Source organism: Podarcis muralis, chromosome 15 (genome assembly GCF_964188315.1).
Source record: "Podarcis muralis chromosome 15, rPodMur119.hap1.1, whole genome shotgun sequence".
Classification (NCBI taxonomy): Eukaryota; Metazoa; Chordata; class Lepidosauria; order Squamata; family Lacertidae; genus Podarcis; species Podarcis muralis.
The window spans coordinates 33,285,885-33,298,265 of record NC_135669.1 but is presented as its reverse complement, the minus strand read 5'-3'; the positions used below and the strand labels follow the sequence as shown (position 1 = coordinate 33,298,265).

Below are 12,381 nucleotides of genomic sequence, written 5' to 3'. Positions count from 1 at the left end.
TCTGCCCTCTCAGTCCCAATGAGACCAGCCACCACTGATGGCTTGGCTTACGTAAATAATATGACAGGCACCTTTAAGCACTGCACATGTTCTCTGCTTTGTGAAATACACAGAAGCCCTGTTCAAGGACTCGGAATCACAGAATAATCCTTTGTATTTTATAATGATGTTTTTAAATGCCGTAAGCCGCCTTGAATCGGAGAAAGGCGGTATATAAACATATGAAATAAATCAACAACATATGAACTTTAAAATGTAAGCCTGTGGAGAAAAATCAACTTTTTTGCCCATTATTTTTATTGATTTTCCATATTTTAAAAAAAAATTGTCACCAAATTCAATAAAAATTTAAAAGCTGACTTCCCACCCTTCCAAGAGAAAAATCAACAAGCATAAAATGTCTAGATGCCTCAGACTACTATTACTGAGATATATGTGTATATATGTGTATGTGTGTATTTTCTTTACCGTTCAAAGGGCATCATATACTTCATCTCAATAATCCTTAGACGTACTACCCTCTAAAGCTGGCCACAGCAGTATTATTCTCCTAATATTATTTTTCTAGTCCACTTTTTCTGTAAAATACACCTGAAGTGGCTTGTAAAAATAACTTCCAAAGGAGTCATCTTCTGCAACACAAACAGCAAAGAGCCTAGGCCAACAAATTTATTACGGAATAAACTTTCACGGGCTTCACCAGATCCATTACACACCACAAAGTCCACAAAAGCTTGTGCTGTAATAAATTTATTAGCCTCTTGGCTGTGAATCCTGCAGGACCTACTCCCTGCCTTGCAAGCCCTTTCCAGATGGCCTGGGAGGGCAGGACCCTGACTGACTCCAGCTACAAAAGTTGAACTGCTGAACAGATTTTTTGGGGTTAGCATTCTGTTTGGGATTTTGGGGGGTGGGGTAGTTGCTGTATCTATATTTTAGATCGTGTTGTGATTTAGGCGGAAATTGTTCAGTTTGGTTGTGTATTTTTAATGTTTTATTTATTGTTTACGACTACTTTTGTTATGTTGTAGTTACGTATTCTTTTCATCTCGTAAGCTGCCTTGAGCATGCTTGAAATGTGGAGAGGTGGCACACACAAAAATTAAGTATGTTCATATGTAAGATGCCACAAGACTCTTTGTAGTTTCCATTAAAAATAAGGCATTCAGAGGTAAAGTGGAAAACTAACGCCAGAAAAGTTAGCGAGAATACAAAAATGGTACATATAGCAGCATGAAAAGTACCATGCTGCTTAACGGGAAAGCTTAAAAGCAGATGATCATTAAAACATTAAAAAGGTTTAAGTTCTCATCTGCAAACAGAAAGGTAAGGGACGCATCAAATCTCTCCAGGGAGGGCAGCCTACAGTCATGGTGCCACTGCTAAAAAGGCAATGCCTATTTATATTCTCTATTTAGCTAGGTACCCCTGCCCGTACGGGCCAGTCTTGACAGACTCTAGGGTTGTGCGCCCATCTCACTCTAGAGGCCGGGGGCCAGCGCTGTCCGGAGACACTTCCAGGTCACGTGGCCAGCGTGACAAAGCTGCATCTGGCGAGCCAGCGCAGCACACGGAAACGCCGTTTACCTTCCCGCTAGTAAGCGGTCCCTATTTATCTACTTGCACCCGGGGGTGCTTTCGAACTGCTAGGTTGGCAGGCGCTGGGACCGAGCAACGGGAGCGCACCCCGCCACGGGGATTTGAACCGCTGACCTTTCGATCGGCAAGCCCTAGGCGCTGAGGCTTTTACCCACAGCGCCACCCGTGTCCCTATTTAGCTATTGTATACCAATTCCTTTTTAGCCCTTCCAAGGCAACTGATAAAATTAAGCCATAATAGAACAGGTCAAATACAAAATCCACAACAACTTCAGCCTATCACATTTGCTCATCTACATTACAGCAAAGATGGGGCAGAGAGTAGGTCCTCTGCAGCTGATCTTAATACTCAGGGTCCTATGGGAGAAGGTGTTTTCTACAGCGGAGGCTGAGAGACACAGAGGCCCTTATTTTAGAGAGCTTTGGGTGAGAGAAAGTGGGTAGGGGGCACACTGGAAAAAGCCCAAGACTCAGGAGGCAGCCCATCAAAGTCAGTATCCTTTGAATTGCCTTTTGATCAACAATGCTGGCTTTTATTTGGTTCCAGCTCTATCTGCCGCTCTCTAAAACAGGCTTTACACCTCAATCTTATAGAGGCTTGCTCAGAAGTAAGCACCATTGGACTCATGATGCGAGTGTTCTTACGACAGAAGTCTCAATTCAATTTCTTTAAAAACAGACACCTAGAAAAGAAATGCATTAATCTAGCAGTATTCGGCATTTGATACTGCTTTGGAAGTCACCTTTAGCATTATTATTATTATTAATAATAATAATAATAATAATAATAAATAAAAACAACTTGCTTAAGGCAACATGAGGGAGTTTGCAGCTGAGGGGTGATTTGAATCCAGAACTTCCTGGGCCCAAGCTCACCCCCACACCAATCTTCCATATAAACCTTTTGCTAGTTCTTGACTTGGAGAACGCTTGAAACCCAAATGGGGTTTCAAGCAAGGAAGTGGATATGGCTCAGAGCTGCACGGTGCCGTTTCTGTGTCTTACTAAAGCGGCTCGCAGTGTCCCATGCCCAATATTTCTGGCAGCACCTGAGCACTGCATTTCCTATCGATGACTCAGCTTGCAGCAGAAGGCAAGGCTTCACAACCTCTCAATCCCTCCATAGTTGGTACAGGAATCCCTTGTCCTCTACCAAACTCTCATTTTTTTCCAGCTTTGTGACACACTCTGTAGATCTACGCATTTGACGACAGCATGCAGCACCCTTGTCATCTGTTCAAGACCAGAGCAGAAGGGAACATGGCTTGGATCACACATGTTTCCTAGAGGGATCAGTTTACACACACACACATACCTTTCACACCAGTATTGCTTATGATTGACAACTGGGTGTCCAGTAACCCCAAAGTAATCAATCGCTTTAGTGGCTATAAAAGCCAGAGTGGTATTAAATCAGGGTTTAAATCCCTGCTCAGACATGAAATTCATTGGGCAACCTTGGCCCAGTCACTCACTCCCAGCTTTGTGGGGATAAAATGGAATTCCCATGGCTGCCAACCTTGGAGAAAGGACAAGATACCAATACCAATAAGATCAACATAAATGATAATAAGGTTTAGCTCTGTTGTGAGGTAGGAGTTCTATTTGAAGGAGACAAGTTAGTACAGCAGTAGAATTAGAGGGAAGCGGGGGAGAAGCAAGTGCTCTTGATGCTAACCCATGGTTTGTTTTATACTTACTGCCCCAATGCAGATGAAACACTGGCTACCTGAAAACCATGGTTCACAAATCAGGAGTCAACCTCAGGAATGCACATTTCTCTCTCTCGCTCTCTCTCCCTCCACCTTAATTTAGGTTAGGAATTCCTTTCTTCCATGTTAACATGATACCATGTTTCATGTACACTGATACGATGCTAACCAGGTTTGTCCCTATAATGAGGACTTGCAGATCCATTCCAAACGCTGCCATCAAGATCTGATTGTGAGTGTATTTATTATAATTAAGCTCCATCATGGTTTGGTCCACATGCAACACAAAATCATGTTAATGGTGGGAAAGGAAGTGGGGAGCACTGTTCCAGAGAGAGGAAGGAGCATTTTGAAGGCTGGCCCTGAATCTGCAAACCATGGTTTCCAGGAAGCCAGTGTTGTGTCTGCATGGGTCCACCGTCTGTTTTTCTTTCAGATTCCAGGCCAGAATCAAACTGCACCCTTTGCGTTTTGAGCAACAACAACAAAGACGAGACACAGCTAAGCACACTTCACTTCCCAGAGATTGACCGCGAAGAGAAACACCTGCCTGTGACGTACCTTCCGACCCATTTCTTCGTTTCGGTACTTCCTGAAATAGCCTGTTCAGGTTCTGGCCTGGATTCTCTGTTGAAAAACAAGTTGGGTAAGAACAAAACAATCAGGGGAGGGTGGTTCCGACAATCGTGGCTGTGAGATGCAACAAGAACTGCCTTGTGCTAACCAGGGGCTCGGGAGGAAGGAGATGGGGAGTGGGGGCAGAAGTGAAACCAAGCAGTTCAAACAAAAAACAAAAACCCCAGGTCTGTTCAGAGCAGCTGGCTACTTTGGAAAGGAAGCAAGGCAGGCTGGTTGGTTAATGAAGATTACCGCTACACTCAGAAAGGAGATTAGAAAGATATAAATAAACATCTAAAAAGGTACAAAAAGATGAAGACGGGTCAGTAATCCTTGCAAGAGCCCAAAGGAGGAGAACACAGTACGAGGCGCCACACCACTCCCTGGCAACAAAGGGAGGCTCTGAGTGATCTTTTGCAACTTGCTGTCATTCCGCTCTCCTTTTCTCAAAAACCTCTGTCAAATGAAATCATGCCAATCAGAAATGAATGCAGCTTCATTTTAGGAAGGGGGGGGGAGCTCATTTTGCAATACTGTACTGTTGTGTAGCAGCACCAGTGAGGTCCTCTGCCCACAATACTCTTGCGGGGTGGGTGGGTTTTCAGATTGGCACATGATGCTAAGTAGGGGAAACCAGATACACCATAAGCAACAAATGAAATACAGGCGCTGGCAGAGGAGTAGAAGAACATCCTCATCTTTATCCTTACAGCTAGTCATTCCCAGCAGCCAGTTTTTTGATACTCTTTATTTTCTCTAATAATGAATAATTTTCCAAATCACAATTGGGATTGGCCACAATGTGCCATGAGAGGGAGCTCAGGAGGAGGAAACCTGACTTCTCACTTTAGCCACTGGAATTACAAACTTTAACAGGCATCCCCAACCTTCGGCCCTCCAGATGTTTTGGACTACAATTCCCATCATCCCTGACCGCTGGTCCTGTTAGCTAGGGATCATGGGAATTGTAGGCCAAAACATTTGGAGGGCCGCAGGTTGGGGATGCCTGCTTTAAAATATCCACTGAGTTCCCTTCTTCTCCTTCCATGGTTCATATTACATACCATACTTTCCTGCATATTTTACTATAACCATTCAAATCAATTTTCCACTTTCACATCAATCAAATATTGTTTACTCTGTTGAATTTATCTTAATGCTGTCAGTGTTTTCAGATGTACAATTATTTTCTATATATTCAATAAATAGTTTCCACACTTCTTTAAATATATGTTCTTCTTGCTCTCTTAATCTGTGTGTCGTACCTGCAAGTTCTGCATATTCTAACATCTTAAGTTGCCAATCCTCTTTACAAGGGACCTCACTCACTTTCCGTTTTGGGGCCAACAGAATGCGGGCCACTGTGGTTGCATACATAAGTAAACTTGTCTGGCACCTGGGAATTTCTGTCTGGGTTATTCCCAACAACCAGGACTCTGGTTTAAGTCTGATTTTCAAGGACAAGACCCAAGGAAGGCCCTCACCCACGTAAACTTTCTGCACATGCACCTTCACATGAACTGGCCCATTTACATGTTTTATGCAAGATAAGGCTATCAAGGGCTAATAGTCATGATGGCAATATCCCTTCCAGGAACAGAGGGAGCTTGCCTTAGAATACCAATCCACAGAGTAGCAGAAGAGGCTGACTGCCCTGCTCTCCTGCCTGGGGGCTTCCAACAGACATCTGGCCATGATAGGAGATGGGATGCTGGACTAGAAAGGCTTTTGGTCTAGATCTAGCAGGGATACTCTTGATGTTCTTATATCCTGGATGCACCTACCAGGCCACTAGGTACTTCTGTCCTGGAGCACATGTCAATGGGCTGGCATGGACTCAGTATGACTGGGTGTGCATATAAAGCTGACTCAGCTACACTGGACCAGGAAGCTTGTGAGTTGACTGATTTTACTCATATCCTTAAATGCAACTGATGGAGCACGTGCACAAAGCTTGCACAGTTAAGCGCTTTTTTAAAGGCCTCATTCCTGCAGGGGAAAGCAAAGCCCTGCAGTTGGGATGGCACTGCAAGGGGGCAAAAACCTCCCCCCCCCCTCCATTCCCTAACACCACTGACAGGTGGACCCTTCTCCCTTCCCATAAGCCAGCTCCTTCTGGCTATGAGTTTCCAACACTCCTCTTTCCTGAAAACAAGAGCCTGTTTTGAGACAGGGCAGCTCTTCATTCCTTCCCTTCCTGTCAAATTTTAGCTTGCACCCAGTAACAGGATGCTTATCATTCTTATGACCACAGTTGTTATTTGTATGGGCTAGTGTACAGATCAACACCCTTCGATTAGATTTGCCTCAGTGATAAAGCACATGATTTGCTTGCAGAAGGTCCCAGTTTAACCTCTTGCATCTCCAGCTAGGGCCAGGAAGGATCTCTGTTTGAAAACCTGGAGATCCACTGCCAATTAGTGTGCACCATATTGAGCTAGAAGGACCAATGATCTGACTTGGGATAAGGCAGCGTCCTATGTTCCTGTGATTTCGCTTCCAGCGTTGATGCCCTTATGGTTTTTCCAAGCTTTGGCATCAGTAAATGGTTCTTAAAGACTAGATGTGTGTTTTAAAAAACAGCATAAAAAAATCCAGGAAGTGGGTTCCATAGTGCACCTTGGGGGCCAGCTGGATTAACCATGTGTGTTAGGGGAGAGCAGGTTAGGTTCTTCATCTTGCCCCAGTGGCAGGTGAACTATGTGATACAGTGAAGCAGGAAAGGGTCTTTGTCATGGTGGAGCCACATCGTCACTTCTTTGCCCAAGCTTTTTGGGAAGTTTGAGGAACAGCACTATTCGCTGTCCGAGTTTGCTGTCTGTTATATTATTATGTCTGAGTTTGCAATTTGCACTTGACTTTTAAAACTGTTTTTATAGTAATTGGTGTGTCTGACCTGGATAGTGTGATTTGCTTTATGTTCGTTTTATGCCGTAACCCACTCTGGGATCACTCAGAATCGAGGGAGGGCTTATAAATCAAATCAAATTAAATAAACAAGTGCATAGCTTTAGGCACTTATCTTTTTTTAGCCCCCCAATTTCCCAGTTGAGCTCACGGGGGGGGGGGGGGCTTGGGCCAGTCATTCTTTCTTAGCCTTCTCTTTCTTTCAGAGAAGTGGTCGTTTCCTCTCTTTTTTTGGATGGGGGGGGGGAGAGGAAAACCCATGTATGTGCACCCCCTTGACCCGCCTTGGAGGAATGATATAATTCATGACTTGGTTGCAGCTAAAGCCAGGAAATAAATGTGTTCATTTGAAGAAAAGAGCGTCATGAATTTATGTTTGAAGATTTAATCTTTCACTGGAACAGAGTTTGTGATTTTTAAATAATTTGTTTGATTTCTCACACATACTACCTGGGCCTTTCCCTCTGACAAGCCTTAGCCCTCCCCCCTTAAATAGCCCTGATTTGGGCTGACAACCACAAGCCTGAAAAGGTTGGAGAAAACGTCCCCCCCCCACCAACCCCACAATTAGCTTTCTGCGGTCTTTCCCAGCCCTGCCACCAAAGATCCCTTTAGCTGAAAAATCTGACGCCTTATCAATTCCTTTTAGGGAGCCAGGCAATTGCCCCATCTAGTTCTACTTTGGTGGGCAGCGACTGCCCAGTGGCTCAGTCTTTCTAGCTAGGTGCATTTTGAACCTGGGACCTCATGCATGCGCAGCCTGTGGTCTACCATAGGATCTGGCCCCTCTCCACATAGTGATGATGTCACGCGGTACATTTCCCCCACGCCTCCTGTTGACAGCCAGAGATGGGAGGGGTGGGGAAATGCTCAGCCCAATGTCATCACCTTGTGTCGCATACTGTTAGTACGGGAGCCATTACCAGGAAAAGAAGGGGGTGAGGGTGAGCGAGAGAAACATGAAATAGTGGCAGCTCTCTCTCAACAAATGCAACCATTTGCAGAGAAGCTGCACAAAGACAACATTTAGCAAAGGTTTGTTATTTCAGTGGATTTTACAGAGAACCTGGTAGCGGAGGGAGACAGGATGACAATAACTGTCTCAGTATTGTTTGGGCTCCTTAAGAGTTTTGCATCAACCCTTCTGTTAATGAAGATCAATAGCCATCCTCTCCCCATCCCCAACAGTTTTGCTTTGCGCTTTGGCATCTTATAATATGTTACACGTTTCTGATTATTTTACATTCTATGAATCTGCTTGGTCCAGAAGCAGAGGGCAAGAGTTTACTGTGGCACAATTAGGCCTGTATTGAGAGTGGGGTGGATACTTGTGGGTCTGACTTGGGGAACCTGCAGAGAGGGCTGGACCAGATTTCCCTTGACCATAAATTCTGCTGAGAATTCAGAGTTTTGAAAGCAGCAAAACTTCTCACTTGCATTCATTCAAGTTTTACCGAATGAGTGCAGAGTCATCGAATCACTACAATGAAAATGAACTACTTTGATAGATACACACTCAAGGATGGTACAGCAAAAGACGCCGGGAACACCACGTTTTCCAAGTTCTGCACACTTAAGATACTTAAAGAAACAAAAACCTGTTTCATGGATACCCAATGAATCAGAGCGGGCCCAAGAGATTTGGGCACCTGAGTTAAAACATCAAAATGAACCATCCCACACACTAATAAACACAGGGCGCAATTCATGGGGATGCTCTCCTGCATTGGCCCATGGAAACAGATGGCAATGGGAACCTTATATTGTATGGGGCCAGCACAGGCAAACATAACCACTGGATCGTACTGTCCCAACTTCCACTCTGCCACTTCTCTCTGACACGGTCCATTCAAAGAATAATTGGCTTAAGAGGTGAAAGCCAAATGGACCTCTTCAACCACCAGATGAAGGAAGTCCTGTTGACAGGGCCTCCCATCTACCAAGAACAGAAATGGAAAGGAAAGCCGGTGGCTAATGCCTCACTCACCTCTTTGCCTTCCCTGGATGCTGCGCAACGCCAAGATGTTCTGCTCGTCCGACAGGAACTGCTTCATCTTGTGGAATGGTTCCTTGCCTCTCACCGTGAGCTTGTTCCAAGGCTTGGGCCGAGCCAGGATCTCGCTGACAGAGCCTTGCGAGAGCCCCAAGACATAGTGTCCAAAGATCCGCTGTCCAATATTGTGCTTGATCAACTGCTCTTTGACCTGACGTGCAATTTCGGCCGTGTCAATCTCCTCGCCTTCCGAGGCGCTGCCAGTGCTTTCGGACTGGCTGGGGGACGGGGCCATGCCGTTGACATCCGGGCTTTGTTGCAAGGGGCTTTGGGAAGATATGGAGTTTGTGCTGTAGGGACCTGCTGAAAAAATCATGCTTGTGCTTCCTGCTTCCTGCATTGCCTTGGAGTAGAAGGACTGCATAAGCTGGCGCTGGAGGAGAGAGTTTAGTGCAAATTTTCCTGTAGAAGCCAGGGGTAAGCCGGAGCTTGCCAAGGATGAGCTGAAAAAGTCTTGACTTAAACCCGTTGGTGAGAACTGATGTGTACCATTAGTATTGGAAGCCTGCTCCCCTGCATTGCGGGGCAACTGAGGAGGAGGGGAGGCCGGCAAGGTTGCAGGACGCTGACTCTCAGGCTGGTCTTTCCCTTTTCTCCTGGCTGACCCTACAAGGAAGGTCAAACATAATGCATTATGGGGGATCAAAAAGGAGGGGGGAAAAACCAAGACCAAAATGCAGAGTTTGCCCCACAAAAGGGAAAAAAGTGCAGGTTGTGTTTTGCTTTTTAATTTTTTTTTTTTAAATAAGGGCCAATGAAGAAGGTGGTTTGGGTTTTTTTGTTTTTTGTTTTTTGTTTCTTTAAATTTTAATAAGCCAAACAAGGCCCCCAAGACAAACAACATGCATTTCATGTTTGCACCTTTCTTGTATGTTGCAGCCTGGAGAATCCCCCTTTCACACATTAACATTTGAACAATGACATGAAGTGCAGTTATACAATTTTTTAAAAAATAGTAGTAATTTCATTGACACAGGAAAAAATATATATTCCCTTTAGTATCCCCTCTCCCATTCAAGTTGTCTTGTCCCCAAAACAGACCTTGGTTGAACCAAATGCAGCAAACATTTATAAATGCCAGATGAAACTCGGATTAGAGAAATCATTGCTCGAATAATGCCAAAGTATAGTTGAGACGCTACTGGGAGAATGAAACAACCACCTGGGTGCCCAATTTATACAGTTGTCACCAGCTGCGAAAACCCAAACTAAAGAAGCACCTGGAAATTCCACAAATCCACCCATATATATATATTTAGGCATGTGCAACATCTCCTGCCTCTGAGAAAAGCAAACAAGAAAAGGAAATGCATCACCTCTGGAAATAAAAGAACAGGGATTCAAACTGACATGCCAGCTAAGTATATGAGACAGGCTCACTTTTGGAATCCACTTTAATTTACGTTTGGGGAAGGGTGGGGGAAATTAGCACCAATGTCAGGTTTGCGACCGAAATGGAAGACAGACTCCGACGCTGCTCCTCACATAACATTCGGAAACATTTCTCCTTCCTAACCCTTTGGACCGTCTCCGAGGTCTCGAAGTCTTATTCTATTATCTACAGTATAAAGGGTGCAGGGAGGCGGCGGCGGGGAGATGAAACACGATTCAAAGTTCTTGCTCTCCATTACTCTTTCTGTCATGCAGCACAAGGCTTGGGCTCAGGCCCTCTTCCCCATCCTCACCCTCGAATCAGCAAACAAAGACTTGCAGCCTGAGAAACACGTTTGTTTCCCCCCCCCCTCCGCCCCCGCCAATCCACTTACCGCTCAGGTCACTGTTTGTGATACGGAGCGTGGCGTTCTCCGATTGTAGCAGGCGGTTCTTTTCCAGCAGCAGGACTTCCAGCGGTTTGGATGCAGCATCCTATGGAGAGACGGAAGAAGGGTTAGGCACCAAAGAGCCTGAGAATTGCACCTCAGGGTGGAGTTCACGAGGGCGCTGATGGGGCTCGGCCAGCAACCTAGAATTTGTCATCTGCATTTTGGCACATCTGCTACGACTCCCTAGTCTATGGCCGCGAAACTGCTTGGTGTTCTGGTGCAGGCTGCTTATCAGCTCCAGAGATGTATTTTTAAGTGCTCCATTAATCATTTTCCTTTCTTTTTTTACACCTGTTTGCCTTCAGACGCAGCACTATCGCGGCGTATCTTCCCTGAAACACTGCGTCTCGGCGCTATGGAGAAAATGGACAAATTAAATCAGTCACAAACACCGACCCTTCCCCTTTCCCCACACGCGACTCTCAATCATCGAAACCCACTGGAAATAATAAAACGCCTGGCACACAGGGAAGCGGCTTCAACTTTGCACTAAAGATGCCAGAATCCAATTTGTAACCTTTGATCCTACAAGATTAATATGTGACGACACCACAGGCTTTGGATGCTTCCCTCCCACCCCCACCCCCCAAAGGTTTCTTTGTTCAATGTAGTTCAATTGTGCATTTGAAGGAGGTCTGAAAACGGGGAAATTGTCTTATTGTGAATTTCTCTTTGAAGATCCAGATGGAAAACATCCTAACTGGAGGTTCCTAACTGGAGGTTCAGGCGGGGCCCCTTCCAGGCCAATGCCTCATGTCCAGGGGGAAGGATCCAAACCAACAACGTCTGTAGTCAGCGAAAGCTGAGCTCTCAGGCTTGCTTCCTTTATGCCTCTTCTGTCCCCCCCCCCCCCCGTTCCTTGTGCTCCTGCTGTGTGACATTGGCTTGTTCTTTGTCTCCTCTCTTGTTCCGTTGCTTATTAGCTGAGCTGTGGGCACATGTTTGGTCTTTCCCCTGCCCACTGCACCCCCTCCTTCTGTGATTCCCAGTGTGGTTCCCTTTTGGGGCATTTGGGGTTGGCATTGGAGGAGGGCCAGTGGATTTGGGGTCCCCTCTTCCTGTGTGGGAGGGTATTTTTGTGGAGCTTCGGCGCATCCTGCAAAAAACCGTGATCAAGCAGGAGCACCATTTTGAGTGGATTTGATGGTTTGTCTGGCTTTGTTTTTCTCGCTGGCAGGGCCACAGTAATCCCCACCCCCCAAAAAACGGTGGTCAGTCATCAGCTCCTGGGAGCTGCAAGTGGATCCACTGCAGGTAAATGCAGTTAACCCATAATGGGTTTTGCAAGGGCATAAGGCTTTTGCGCCAATGTGGGAACATTTCTGGGTTAATTAGGGTGGGCCTATTTAGCCTTCCAAACTGCATCAAGGGCATATGGGAAAGAGGCAGTGAAAGGCTTGTCAGAAGCCACAGGAAAAGGCTGCTTAGCCCCCACAGCCAGTGATGGAGAGGCTTGGACTTGAGCAGGCAGCTCCTCAAGCAGCCATTGTGGAACCTCCATGGGATTTAGCCAAAATTGCTGGGGGAAAAACTCAACAGCAAATAATTTAGAGCGAGACTGGGCTACCCACTCCTACTCAGACAGCTCTCCTTCCTTCTTCTGGGAAGGGAAGAAAAGGCTTCAATATCACATAGGAGCAATGTATGTATTCCATTTGGATCTGGCAAA

The 12,381-nt window shown here is 45.6% G+C and overlaps 1 protein-coding gene across 9 annotated transcripts in view; it reads right to left on the bottom strand.

The window, feature by feature from the left end:
- Positions 1-12,381, bottom strand: part of CUX1 (cut like homeobox 1) — a 261,716-nt gene that overhangs the window by 82,174 nt on the left and 167,161 nt on the right. For 5 of the 9 annotated variants that reach the window (XM_028707528.2, XM_028707532.2, XM_028707530.2 and 2 more), the window contains exons 14-16: positions 10,656-10,755; positions 8,824-9,495; positions 3,873-3,938 (exon numbers count right to left, since the gene is read on the bottom strand). In XM_028707528.2, the coding sequence (XP_028563361.2) occupies positions 3,873-3,938; positions 8,824-9,495; positions 10,656-10,755 (838 nt within the window). The remainder of the gene's footprint in view (positions 1-3,872; positions 3,939-8,823; positions 9,496-10,655; positions 10,756-12,381) is intronic. The other 4 variants (XM_028707533.2, XM_028707538.2, XM_028707536.2 and 1 more) reach the window with 2 other exon arrangements.